The following is a 13,605-nucleotide window of genomic DNA, read 5'->3' as shown; positions in this document are numbered from 1 at the left end:
ACTATTGCCCCTGAAATCTGTGCTTTTCCAATATGTTGCCGTGATAAGGAAATATTGTGTCAACTAGATTCAATTACAATAACTTCAGTTGCACTTTCAAATCTTCGTTATATGATATTTTGATGTACTCGATTTTGATGTTGACTTACATATCTCCAAATATCTAAGTCCCCGCATCTCAAATGTAAAGAAAAGACAAAACAGCCACATTCTGCATGCACTTCTAAACAAAAACATGCCAAAACATTTTGGTTTTACGCAAAAGTAAAGAAATGGGGTGAAATCCATGAATTCGTGATAATTGATTATCGCATATAATTGCATGTAAAATATGGCTATTATGCTTTTGTTCAGACTTGAGATCCATGGACCGTAGATATTTGGTGATACATTGAAATTGAGTATAAAATTGCATTAACTGTAACATCTAGGCGTCTAAAGGAAGGTAAACTTTTTTTGTATCTTACTAGATCTTACAAGATATGAAAATTGCAGAAAATTAAAAATTTTTGCCTGGCTCGCTTTTAGATGATTGGTGTGTCTGCCCCAATACAGTAAAAAACATTGACATATGTATTGAAGTCAGTAATAATAATTGTGCATCGCTCAAAGATTCAGAGAAGTTGAGGAGCTTGGCAATCAGCTACTCCAGCGTAACCCTGGGCTCGTAGATGTCCGAGAAAGACTGGACAGATTGAACGGCTTGCATCAAGGGGTACTGTCTAACTGGAATACGAAAGAAGAATGGCTTCGACAGTGTTTGGAGTTGCAACAATTCAATCGCGAATCTGATCAAATCGAAGCAACGACAAGTTCCCATGAAGCGTTCCTAGAATTCACAGATTTGGGAGAGACTCTTGATGACGCTGAAGCTCTGCTCAAACGACATGAGAAATTTGAAAATACGCTTCAAGCACAAGATGACAGACTGAAAGCTTTCAGCGATACTGCAGACAAGTTAATCGGCCAGAATCACTATGACAAAGATTAGTGAGTATATTAAATGATGCATAATATTTAGTCAATAATTTTTTAAGTGAAATAAGCTCAGTCTAGTCCTCAGAATTCTACCGAATTTTTTTTTTGATGTTACGTTTTGATGAATTTATGCAAAACTCCATCGTTAGGCACGATCGTAAAACGCAGAACCTATTTATTCGCTACGAAGAAATTTTTGGAGACTAAGAATGCGATCATATAGTTGTGCCTATTGGAAAACTGCTCCGCTTTTTAGTTTATCCAACTAATGTCTGCAGATACACTCATTCCATTGACCTTATCAGTTGCCAAAAATTATCCTGTTTAGCTTCGTGTAATTTCTTTCTAATACACATTAAGAAAAACATTATTTTCTATCGCAGCATCGCAGATAGACGAAATCAAGTATTGGCCCGTCGAGCAGCGGTAAAAGATGCAGCTCAACAACGTCGCGCAGCTCTTAAAGCTTCGGAACATTTCCAACAGTTTTCGGCAGAAGTAGACGATCTCCGAGGTTGGCTTGGGGATAAAATGAAGACTGCATCTGATGAAAGTTATCGTGACTTGAATAATTTGGAGAGAAAACTGCAGAAGCATGAAGCGTTTGAGCGTGAGCTTAGAGCAAACGAAGGACAACTTCGCGCAGTTAACAAAGCTGGAAAAGCATTAATTTCCGAAGAAAATTATAGGTCCAATGACGTTGCTAAAACGTTGAAGGAATTGAACGATCAGTGGGAGCGCTTAGTCGCTCTTTCGCTTGACAAAGGACGCAGACTGCGACAGGCTGCTGCACAACACGGGTATAATCGTACAATGGAGGATGCTAGGTTAAAACTCGAAGAAATTCAAACCTCCTTGCAAAGTAGGCTAGTTGGTACTGATTTACGAAGTTGCAAAGAACTCCTGAAAAAACACCAGATTCTAGAAAACGATATGAACCAGTGGGAACAGAAGGTTGGAGACTTGGTTGCGATGGGTGAAGAGATGGCCCATGAAGGGCACTTCGACGCTGCGAATATTTTGAAGGACAGCCAGGCTACCCAGAAGAAGTAAGTGCCACCTGTTTTCTGAATCAGCACTTAGAAAAACAGAATTTAAAAAGGATTAAATAAAATAATGCAACATTCGAATTCTACAGCTGCACACATGCAATGGTATTGATATCTGTGCTTATTGAAACGAACAAATTTTTGTATAGATTCCACAGCTTGAAAGAACCGGCCCAAAAACGGCGCGAAGCTCTAGAAGAGAGTTTACGCTTCCACAAATTTGGATTTGAACTGGACGCTGAGTTGCAGTGGATCAATGATCATCTCCCGCAAGCGTCTTCAACAACACTTGGGCAAAATTTGTACCAAGCTCAATCTCTTCACAAGAAGCATAAGAAACTTGAGGCGGAAATTTCCGGTCACCAGCCGATGATTGATAAAACATTAGCATCCGGCGCCGCTTTAATTGACCAAGTTCATCCTGAACGAAAGAAGGTAAGTTGATATTGATTCCAATCAATGCATAAAATCTAATTTTCTCCTATTGCGCCTTGATTTGACAATATTGTTTGAAAAAAGAAACAACCGTGTGCACACTGTTCAATATACAATATGCAAGTACGATAAGAATTTGTCATTTCTGCATAGCTGGAGCACCATCACGATTTGTGGGTCCGTCGAGGTAAGATGGACAATCTTGCATGGAGAGTAATACACGAGTAACATGAATTTATGTGTCGTGAATAAATAATTGGAGTTTTGAAATCAAGCATGCATATATGGATATTGTACTGTATAAGTTTGAACAAAGATGTCTGATTTTTTGTTTCTGCATTTACGGATTTTTACCGCTTTTTATTATTGCTGCATCATTGAAAGCATATATAGATATTAATAACGTATTTATTAATTAAATGAAATTCAATTCTTTTCCACTCACAGCCTGGTCTTGCGTGTATTTGTTTAGGTTTCGCCTAATCAATTTAATGTTTTATCTTTTAATTCAATAAACATCGTTTTTCTAGCACAGTTTTAACAGGAAAAAACACATCAGTTGAACGATACAGGGAACTCGGAATTTTCATACAATGTACATCACACCCTGCACCATGTACCTTATTTTCTCATCAAAAAAGTGATAAATTGTTCAAAGTAGATGGCACTTTGTATGACTTGACGGAAACCTATTTTATTCAGATTATTAGCTCTAAATTTTCACGATGCTTTGGCTGATAAAATATCCCCTAAATCAACTGATGTTTCACTAACTACAAATCCAGGTCACAAGACTGGTTTACTTGTCTGAAAAACTACCACATGCCGTTAATCACGTTTTTACTTTACTGACAGATTCAAGATCTTTGCGAAGAGCTGGAAGATGCCTGGAAGGATTTACAAGATAAGGCAGATATTCGAAGTCGGGCATTAGACTTGTCGCTGAAAGCTCAAGAGTTCTTTTTCGAAGCTGGAGAGGTAGAAAGCTGGCTTGGTGAGAAAAACGACGTCCTCAGTTCAACAGACTATGGCAGGGATCGGGACGCTGCTACTAAATTACTCACGAAGCACAAGGTAATTTGTCCCTCATCTTCCGTATGTAATCGTGGATGTACGCAAAATTCAAGCTGCCAATTGAAATGCTTGACGCCTGTGGTAAAATCATATTTGGGAAAGTTTGATTGTTATTGACTCGATCGTAATTTACAGGCTTTAGATTTGGAGCTGGATACTTATAATGGAATTGTAACAGAAATGGGTCACATGGCTACAGCGATGATAAACGCGAAACATCCAGACAGTAAATCAATAGCTAGTAAACAGCAAGCGATTGCTCAACAAATGCGAGCACTTCAGAGGCTGGCTACCGCGCGACAACAGCGCCTCATGGAGAGCATGTATCGGCACGAATATTTCCTTGAAAGTACAGAGTTGGAACAATGGATAAAGGAACAAGAACAGGCAGCAGCCTCCGAGGATTACGGACAAGACTATGAACATTTGCTCGTGCTGCAAGCTAAATTTGATGATTTCAAGCACAGAATCGAAGCTGGATCTGAGAGGTTCAATCAGTGTGAGGATTTGGCGAAAAAATTGATAGCCAATGACAGTCCTTACATTCGAGATATTGAGAAACGTCAAGAGCAGCTTGGGTAAGAAATTTAGTAGCATCATTTGTTGGTTATTTAGTGCCATGATCATGTATTTCTCCATATTGTACAAAGAAAATCTTTCATAAAAAGTACTTGAAAAAAAAGGCTCATCTTAGTTTTAGCTATGATTGTGTTTGATTTTTCTTTCATTCTTCTCTGGCATTCTTTTTTGGTTGCAATGGACTAGGTTTTTACTTCTACCTTGTGTGTGTATATTAACCCATGTTATACTTTTTACAATTCAATCACTTAACCAACTTCTATGTAAAAAATATTGTAGTGTAATAGCAATTTTAATCTAGGGCTGACAGATCCAGGAATATTTAATATTGAGTTGTGCATAGATGGGAAAAATAACCAATTCAAATAGACAAATCAAAGAGGTATTATACGAGTAGACAGCTAAAAAAGTGGGTCAATTTTGGAAATCTATACTTCGACAACCGATTATGCGATTCAATTAGGGTTTGTTTTGTTTAAAAATATGTAGAATGTGTTTAATTTGATTGCTTGCTTATTAGAATCAATCGATAGGATGCATTGTTATTGATAATCATGTCACCCGATTCGCTAAATGACATGTTTTATGGTACCCATAATATCTCAACTATGGCTTAGCCGATATACTTTGAATTTTAAGGTCATTTTTTTTTGACAGTTCATTCTTTTTGTAACGATGCAATTTTTCAGTTTATTCATCAAAATGACGAATGTTCGAAGTTGATAATCGATGTGATGTTTAAAAATAACCGAACGTCCTTCCGATGAGGTTAAACTATCCAATAACACTTGGCTCCAAATTTGAAAGAAATCGGTTGTACCGTATTTTAGATATCGTAGGCAGTAAAAAACATGTCATCGAGCAAAACGGTTGGCATTATTGTCAATAACTATGATTTCGATAAATTGATTCTGATTTAGAGAAATACAGAAATGAAGCTCAGTCTGCAGTAATTCTGAATAACAAAAACAACAATTGAATTGAATTATTTGTTGAGATATAAATCCCCAAAATTTTGTTACTTTTCATCCACTGACTTGTATCTATTCCCTCAATACCAGTGCATTTGAATTCATCAGATGATGCTGCTGAAAGTTGGAGAAAAAAGATGAAGAGTTTCGTTTTTTGATCAATACCAATATTTTTTTATGGTAGTTTAATATTAAATGACAGCCCTATTTTAATTGAAAGCTACAGAATAATTCTTCAACGCAATATTTTTTGGTGCTGGTAACTAACCAACTCTGTGAATACGAATTCAATTTAGAGAGAACGACGATGACCCAGTGCAACAGGTTTTAAAGCAGCATACTCTGATACGGTGAGTTTGAATTCTGAGAATGAGTTTGTCCATCCGTTGTGTCTGTTTTTACCTACGTGGAGGACACTACAGCTAATTTAGGATGAGTTGTACTTTACTAACATAACATTAAATTGTGTAAATATATCCTTTCACTGTTGCTGTTCTTTTTTCTTATTCTATTTTTCTTTCCAGTCACAATATGTGTAATACAGATTTGAACTGATTAACTAATGCATGGAAACATAATCATAGATGTAATAATTATATCCATTAGCGACTGATATTTTTGCTTCAACTTATGTCTTATAGTCAGCAAAATGGATTGCACTATTGATTCTCCTTATTGTACAAATGCGCACAAAATACAGCTTCCCTAGTTTGTTAATATTTCTATTAATTAAAAACTGGAGAATTGCAATCATAACACATTGTATGTAGTAAGTCCAATTTGTGGTAAATTATCAACCGTTCTTTTCATCCTTGGGACTATCATCGTTTACAATTATCAGTTTCAGAACTGATTAAATCAAGTGGTAAACATTTCTTTTTTTAATTCATTTCGATTCTGTATCTTTCGACTAAGATATCTATGTTTCTCAGAATTTTCCTAAATCTATATCAAAAGTTATACCCATGTCCATTGCAATGGACATGTGATGTTTTTCAGGTTTACAACTGTGTGTTAATATTAGCCGAGTTTATACATTTCTTTCATGACATTTCAGACTATTCTAAAAACACAAATATTTTTTGCAGACAAAAAATTAATGTTAAACAGCCTATGTAAAATTAGAAACAATTACACACATCTTTTTGCCACTACTTTAGCTGCGCTTTTTTGACTCTAAAACATATTTAAATGAACGAACAGTCTTCAATATATTTTTTTTCAAGTAGCTAACGGAACTACTGACAAAACCCCCCCTAAAAAACAAATTTAATTAGTGAAACTTTTGATATGAATTTTTGAAATGTATGTCAACCGGAGTGGACAACCAGTCCGAAAGGGTTATGTCAATGTCTTGTCTTTGTAAACCTTGTAAACTTGTCTTTGTAAACTTGTACTCTGATTTGCCTATAGTATTTTTCATTTTCCCCACTCAGTGCGTATCGAATGCAATTTTCTAAACTGATCTCATTAGTTAAAGTCTGAGAAAATAGCATTCAGTGCATATCGAGTGCAGTAAGCGGAAAATGCTACAGCGTTTTTTCATGTGAATTGGAATGCTGAAAACTAATGGTTTCCATGAAACTGTTCCAATATAGAGAATCGTGGCAGCATCTACTAGGCTTAATGCAGCATCGCGAACAGCGTTTACAAGCCGCAGGAGAGATTCATCGGTTCCATCGTGATGTGGCAGAGGCTTTGTCTCGTATTCAAGAGAAGGATGCTGCTCTGCCAGAGGACTTAGGTCGAGACTTGAATTCCGTTCTTGCTTTGATCAGGCGCCACGAAGGATTCGAGAATGACCTTGTTGCTCTGGAAGCGCAGCTACAGGTCTTGGTTGAAGATGCATCAAGACTTCAAGTACTCTATCCTGGCAATAATAGATCTCATATCGATCAGCAGCAACAATTTGTTGTCGCTAATTGGGAGCAACTACAAGAACGATCTGCTCATCGAAGAGACCAGCTGCAAGCCAGCTGCGATTTGCAACGTTTCCTGACACAGGTATTCGTCCGTTTTTACAGGTATTTCAGTGGCTTCTTCCAATCGATTTAGCTACATTGTTCATCTAATACTCTTCTCTACAAGGTTCGCGATCTAATGAGTTGGGCTGCTGGATTACGTGCGACAATGTCAACCGAAGATAAAGTGCGGGATGCGGCCAGTGCGCAAACTCTGAAGGCGGAACATGAGGCTCTGAAGGGAGAAATTGAAGCCCGAGAGGATAGTTTCAGTGCAGTTCTGGATCTTGGTGAAGCCATGGTGCAAACTGGTCACTATGCAGCACCGGTAAGCATTTATTATTTCAATATGTGAACATACCTATGTATCCTACTACCGAGTAGTGCGGCATGTAGCCTGCGAGGCTGCGGAACTGGAGGACTTGAGTTCGAATCCCCAGTATGTCGATGTGGACTGATCATTATTATTATCTTCATGTACCTATGTCAGTTCATTCAACTCTTCCTATAATCAGACCAAGAAGTCATATTCAGATATGTCTGTTTGTATGAATTATAGGAAGTAGAAGAGAAATGTAATCAACTGCTTGAGGAGCGTCAGAAATTGCACACAGCTTGGCAGCAGAAGAAAGTGCATCTAGATCAACTGATAGACCTACATTTCTTCCTGAGAGATGCAAAGCAGATAGATAATTTGTCTGCAACTCAAGAAGCCGGGTTAAGCGGCGACAACTTTGGTGTTTCAGTCGAAGAGGTTGACAACCAAGTCAAGAAACACAATGAATTTGAAAAACTGTTAGTTACCCAGGAGGAAAAACTGGGAGCGCTTCAAGAACATGGAAGTAAATTATTGACCCAGAATCATTTTGACTCTCCTACAATTTCTCAGAGATTGAATGAAGTTGTTCAGAAACGAGCAAAAGTTCGTGATTTGTGTGACGTTAGGAGACAAAAATTGGAAGCTAGCCTGCTTCACGCACAGTTCGTTAGAGATGTTGGAGAAGCCGAGTCTTGGATCGGTGAAAAGCAAAAGAAACTTGAAGCTGAAGCGTCAAAGGGCGATGTTTCTAGTTTGGAGGATAAGATAAAGAAGCTACAGAAGCATCAAGCCTTCCAAGCTGAATTATCCGCCAATCAGGGTAGAATTGAAGAAATTAAGGGTATGTAGATTGAAATGTGGAAACATATGTACTACTTGGACATTTCATCATTTTTGAAAATCACATTTATGTATTATTTGAGTACAGAAATCGTTAATTTTTTATAAAAATTAAATTTTAACCTAAAACATTCGCCGTTTATTGAAAAAAAAAAAAAATTGCACTGTGACAAAGAGAATAATACATTCAACAATACTGTCTGCAAATTTAAAATAAATTAGTTGAGCCATTTCTGAGATATGGTGGGCACCGGAAAACATGTCACTGGGCTAATTAGTTGGCATTATAGTCTGTAACAAACCTACCTATGAATTGATTATAATTTAAAAAGAATACTTATAAATATAAATAATATAAATCTATAAAGAATACCCACTTAAATTACTAGGATTCCAATATTTGTTGGATTCAAAAATTCACCAGCTTAAAGCTACAAAATGTAAATCTGTATAATAGGAAAAAACATCCAAAACAAAGTTTTTATGTATACATACGAAGTTATTTATAGCTTCATGTTGCATACTGAATCAAGTATAATAATCTTGTAGGTAAGGGAGAAACGTTGCTTAGGCAGAGGCACCCGGCCAGTCAAGAAATTCGAGAACAATTGGATCATTTACTTGCGTCCTGGCGAAAGTTGTTACTTGAATCAGAAAATCGTGGACGTGGGCTTGAGGAGGCGCAGGATATCCTTGAGTTCAATAATCAAGTTGAGAAGATTGAGGCTTGGATTAGAGATAAGGAAATGATGATCCAGGCAGGTGACACTGGCAAAGATTACGAGCATTGCTTGAGTCTTCAAAGAAAATTGGACGACGTTGACAGCGACATGAGAGTGGACGACTCTAGGATAAAATCCATAAATGCGTTGGCCGACAAGCTCATAAAGCAGGTACTGAATGATACTATTTTTATCGTTCCATTGTTATCAAATTTTGGTCACATCACTATATCCATAATTCTGATTCCAATCATCAGGGACAAGACAGCGAATCAAAAGCCGTTCAACAACGTCGGGATAACTTCAATAACAAATGGAAGGGGTTGCAAGGAGCGTTGAGTGCATACAGAGAAACTCTGGCTGGCGCTTTAGAAATTCATTTATTCAATCGAGACGTGGATGATACCAGTCAAAGAGTTTCTGAAAAAGCAGTAGCTATGAATACAACGGATGTTGGTAAAGATTTATTGGCTGTTGAACAATTGCAAAGAAAACAAGAAGCCATGGAGCGAGATATGACTGCGATTGAGGAGAAATTGAAGGTACTGTACCCTGGACCAATACTCGATAGTAAATTAATATTTTCACAAGTAACTTAGGGGTGAGGGTAAAAATATAGAAAGGTCAAAAAATTGAAGGGCGATAATATCGAATTTTTAAAAAAGCGAAAATTTATCATATAGAATTTAAAAATGTTGGAATTCGGAGTATGGAAAGGTAAAAGATTAGAAAGGTCAGAATATAGAATGCCAAAATGTAGAATCGTTAGAATTCCTCTCAATAATATAGATTCGTATATAGATTCTCGATTTTGCTGTTCCTTGTTTTGACCTTTCTATACTTTGTCGTTCTATATTTTCATTGACTATGTTTTCAATTTTCTGTAATTGAACTTTCCACATTTATAAATTCTACGAACGAGATTTTCGCGCCTACGAAAATGCGATATTCTGGTCCTTCTATCGATCAGCAAGTTTAATTTTTTATCCATGCACGAACTTGGTTCATGTTGAAAACAAAATGTTTCTCATGAAATATTGTTCGGATTTCAATTTTTGTGAAATTCAGCACCACAGAGAAAACCCAGCCACATATGTAGGGCAAATAAACACTTTCTGTAATAATTAATTTCCCACAGGCCCTGCCCTATCTATTTTTAGCAACTATTCCAGTCAGTTAGTCTGCTCTGTCTAAACTTTGAACATCACTACTCCTCAAAGACTAAATGTGAATAAATCTACAATTCCATTTCAGTATAACCTGAATTATATATATAATTTAGTTACAAAATTATTTGTGTATCTTATTTAATCAGTTTGTTAGATTGTTGGCCAGCTTTATTTTCACGTTTATAGTCACTATTCGATGTGACCAACGAGACTATGACATTCACCTGTGCGGTGGTCAATTATAAAGAATACGGGCACTTTGAAAAGAATACATTGTACAGTGATTTGAGCATTTAATTAACAAATTTGCCAAAGATATGAACTTTTCTGATTTCAAATTTTTCACTTATTACAGTTATTATTATTTCAGTTATTACAGTTATTAAATTTCATATATTACAATTTGATCAGTAATGTACACTAATATCACGATTTATAGGAAAAATCCTCCTGCACACGAAATACATTGTTGTGTGTGTGCTTTTTTTGTAATTCAGACATGGATCTTACCTGTTATATTTTCATCAAAACCAAATAACTTGAATTCTTCAAATTGTTTTTTTTTTTTTTTTTTACTCTAATGTAGAATGTCACATAAACATTTCCTGTTTCTATAACTGAAGACAAGACCTGAAATAATTAGTGTTAAACGCCTCTAGCAAACTTCTGTGAATACATAGGAACAAAAAATATTTCACAAGCAGGTTCTTTTCTCTAAATTGTTGTCTACCACTTTCACAATAGAGTTAGAAGAAGTGATATTGGTTACACGTGAATGAAATTCTTCGTTAATATGATCATGACTCTATTTATTATTTGATAACAGGGTCACAAAGCAGAAGCAACACAACTGTCTCACAGATATCCGGAAAATGCTGTAGCCATAAACGCTACTTTGCATGATCTTCAATCAAATTGGGATTCACTGCAGAAGTTGACGCAAAGACGTCGCGAGGCCTTGAAGGAGGCGTATACACTGCACAAATTCCAGGCTGATTTACACGAGCTAGAAGTTTGGGTTGCTGATACAATTAAGCGTATGAACGATTCTGAAGCTCCAACTACTATTTCCGAGGCTGAGGCATTGCTCGAACTACATCAAGAAAGAAAAGCCGAAATCGACGGAAGGCAGGAAACGTTCAAAGCTCTCAAAGAACATGGCCTGCGGCTTCTGTCTGTTACCGAGGACGTCAAACCCAATTTAGAATACCTTGAAAACTTAAGACAAGGATTGGCTGATGCCTGGGACAGCCGGAGAATGCGACTCACACAGGCGCATCAATTACAATTGTTCAAAGAACAAGTAAAAATAAATTTATATCTTTTGTTATTTGTATCCTTCTTTTCATCATCGATAGTGAAATTTTTTAATATAATGTACATGTATTTGATAGATCGTTCACCAATTGAACATTTAAAACAATAGGTTTATAGCTGCCTGGTACATGTAATATCAATTAGTCACCACAGCTTCTGTTTATATTATTGTTAAGCTTAATTACATTGGTAGAAAAAATCAAAGAGCCAATCAATTCAATGCACATGGCAGCAAATGGAAGCTAATTTTCTCCCAGAATCTCGTGATTATATTTGAACTACTGTTGTAATATGATGTTGAAAATTGAAATTCAATTACAGGCTGATCAGGCAGACAGTTGGTTAGCTACAAAGGAAGCGTTCCTGAACAACGATGATCTAGGTGAATCATTATCCGGGGTAGAAACCTTGGTCCGTAAGCATGAAGAATTTGAGAAAATGCTGGGATCACAGTTGGTCAGGATAGAAGAACTTGAACGATTTGCTGCTGAAATTTTGGAGGAGCAACACTCAGATGAGGAAGTTATTAAGCAAAGGCTGAGAGCTGTCTGTGCGAGACGAGACAAATTGAAGAACAGCGCAGCAGCAAGAAGAAAGAAGTTGTTTGAAAGTTATCAGCTTCAGCAATTCTTGAGAAACTTATACGAAGTTGAAGGGTGGCTGCATCAAAAGCAACAAGTTGCTAATGACGAAAATTATCGAGATTCCAGCAATCTTCAAAGCAAAATTCAAAAACATGCAGCTTTTGATAGTGAATTAACAGCCAATCGTGGAAGAGTTGGTGCCGTTGTTGGAGAAGGTACGACTTCTTTCTTGTTTGCGATACTTTTATCTATTTGGCCATACAAGGAGACTTCACATATTGAATTCCATAATTTTCTTCATCAGTATTGAGAATGCATTCTGAAAAGTTGGAGAAACTAAATTCCGATGCGTAAAATCTGTGATCTTACATTGATTATCCGTTAACATATATTTTCAGTTAACATATTAATCGAAATCACGTTTGCTTAGAAAATATTTTTGTTTAAAGGGAATTGACGCACGAGTAGATTTCTGAACTTATTCCACAATTACGATATTTTATTTGTTACTTGAATGAAAAAGTTTTAAATTTTGGACGCAAAATCGAATTTCTACTTAGGACAGTCGCCAATTGGTTGACTTTATTGTCAATAAACATGCTTCGCATTCATTCATTGTGGTTGAAAAAATATCCAAATGAAACTCAATCTACATAATTTTGACGAAACAGATCCAAATCTAATTGAGTAATTACCTTTTGAGGTATAAATTTCCAAAATTCATCCACTCTTTCAGCAGTCTTCTCCCCCTTAAAAATTAAATTTTTTAGAATATATTGGATATTAATGAAATTGATTACAATTGCAACAGGTGAGGTGCTCATGGAAGAAAATCACTATGCTTCAAAAGAGATACGTGAACGTGTAGAAGAGTTAGAAGCGGAATGGAGACTATTGCAAGAAACCAGCGAATTGAAGAAAAATCGTTTGAACGACGCTTATCAAGCGCTGCTATTCGGTCGTACATTAGACGAGTTTGAAACATGGATAGATGACATTGAAACTCAGCTTCAGTCAGAGGATCACGGAAAGGACTTATCCAGCGTAGCCAATTTGCTTAAAAGGCATACAAATTTGGAAAATGATGTGTTGGGACATAACGAAGCATGCGAATCGATCAAAGAAACTGCATCTAGTTTCCAAAAGTCAAATCACTTCATGTCAGACGAAATTCAGGACAGAGCTTTGGCTGCTATTAACAGATATTACAGTCTCCAAGAACCTATTCAAATACGAAGGGATAATCTTGAAGACGCTAGGCTCTTGCATCAGTTTGCGAGAGATGTGGAGGACGAACTACACTGGTTAAGTGAGAAAGAACCACTAGCTTCGAGCACCGATTTAGGCAACTCATTGTCCACTGTCCAAAGACTCCAGAAAAAACATCAGACTTTAGAAGCAGAGTTGATTTCGAGAGACCCTGTAGTTTCCTCATTGGTTAGTCGAGGTGCCGTTATGATCAGGAGCGGACATTTTGCCTCTGAGAAGATTGAAAAATTATCGCTAGAACTGCAAGAGAAGTTGGCTCACTTGAGGGATCTGGCTAGTGTCAGAAAACTCAGATTGCTCGACGCTGTTGAGTCACAAATGGTAAATAGTGAATTATT

General features: G+C 36.7%; 1 protein-coding gene across 10 annotated transcripts in view; it reads left to right on the top strand.

The window, feature by feature from the left end:
* The window catches only part of kst (spectrin beta chain, non-erythrocytic 5 kst), a 79,588-nt gene that overhangs the window by 55,803 nt on the left and 10,180 nt on the right, over positions 1-13,605 (top strand). For 8 of the 10 annotated variants that reach the window (XM_046635522.2, XM_046635521.2, XM_046635520.2 and 5 more), the window contains 14 exons: positions 613-990; positions 1,362-2,027; positions 2,177-2,462; positions 3,318-3,536; positions 3,672-4,114; positions 5,383-5,436; positions 6,685-7,090; positions 7,175-7,375; positions 7,607-8,207; positions 8,756-9,099; positions 9,186-9,470; positions 10,924-11,400; positions 11,736-12,213; positions 12,810-13,588. In XM_046635522.2, coding sequence (XP_046491478.1) covers positions 613-990; positions 1,362-2,027; positions 2,177-2,462; positions 3,318-3,536; positions 3,672-4,114; positions 5,383-5,436; positions 6,685-7,090; positions 7,175-7,375; positions 7,607-8,207; positions 8,756-9,099; positions 9,186-9,470; positions 10,924-11,400; positions 11,736-12,213; positions 12,810-13,588 — 5,617 coding nt within the window. The remainder of the gene's footprint in view (positions 1-612; positions 991-1,361; positions 2,028-2,176; positions 2,463-3,317; positions 3,537-3,671; positions 4,115-5,382; positions 5,437-6,684; positions 7,091-7,174; positions 7,376-7,606; positions 8,208-8,755; positions 9,100-9,185; positions 9,471-10,923; positions 11,401-11,735; positions 12,214-12,809; positions 13,589-13,605) is intronic. The other 2 variants (XM_046635515.2, XM_046635514.2) reach the window with 1 other exon arrangement.

The sequence above is a fragment of the Neodiprion pinetum genome, chromosome 7, assembly GCF_021155775.2.
Source record: "Neodiprion pinetum isolate iyNeoPine1 chromosome 7, iyNeoPine1.2, whole genome shotgun sequence".
NCBI classification, from domain to species: domain Eukaryota; kingdom Metazoa; phylum Arthropoda; class Insecta; order Hymenoptera; family Diprionidae; genus Neodiprion; species Neodiprion pinetum.
The sequence above is the reverse complement of the archived record's forward strand: the minus strand, read 5'-3'. Positions and strand labels throughout refer to the sequence as shown.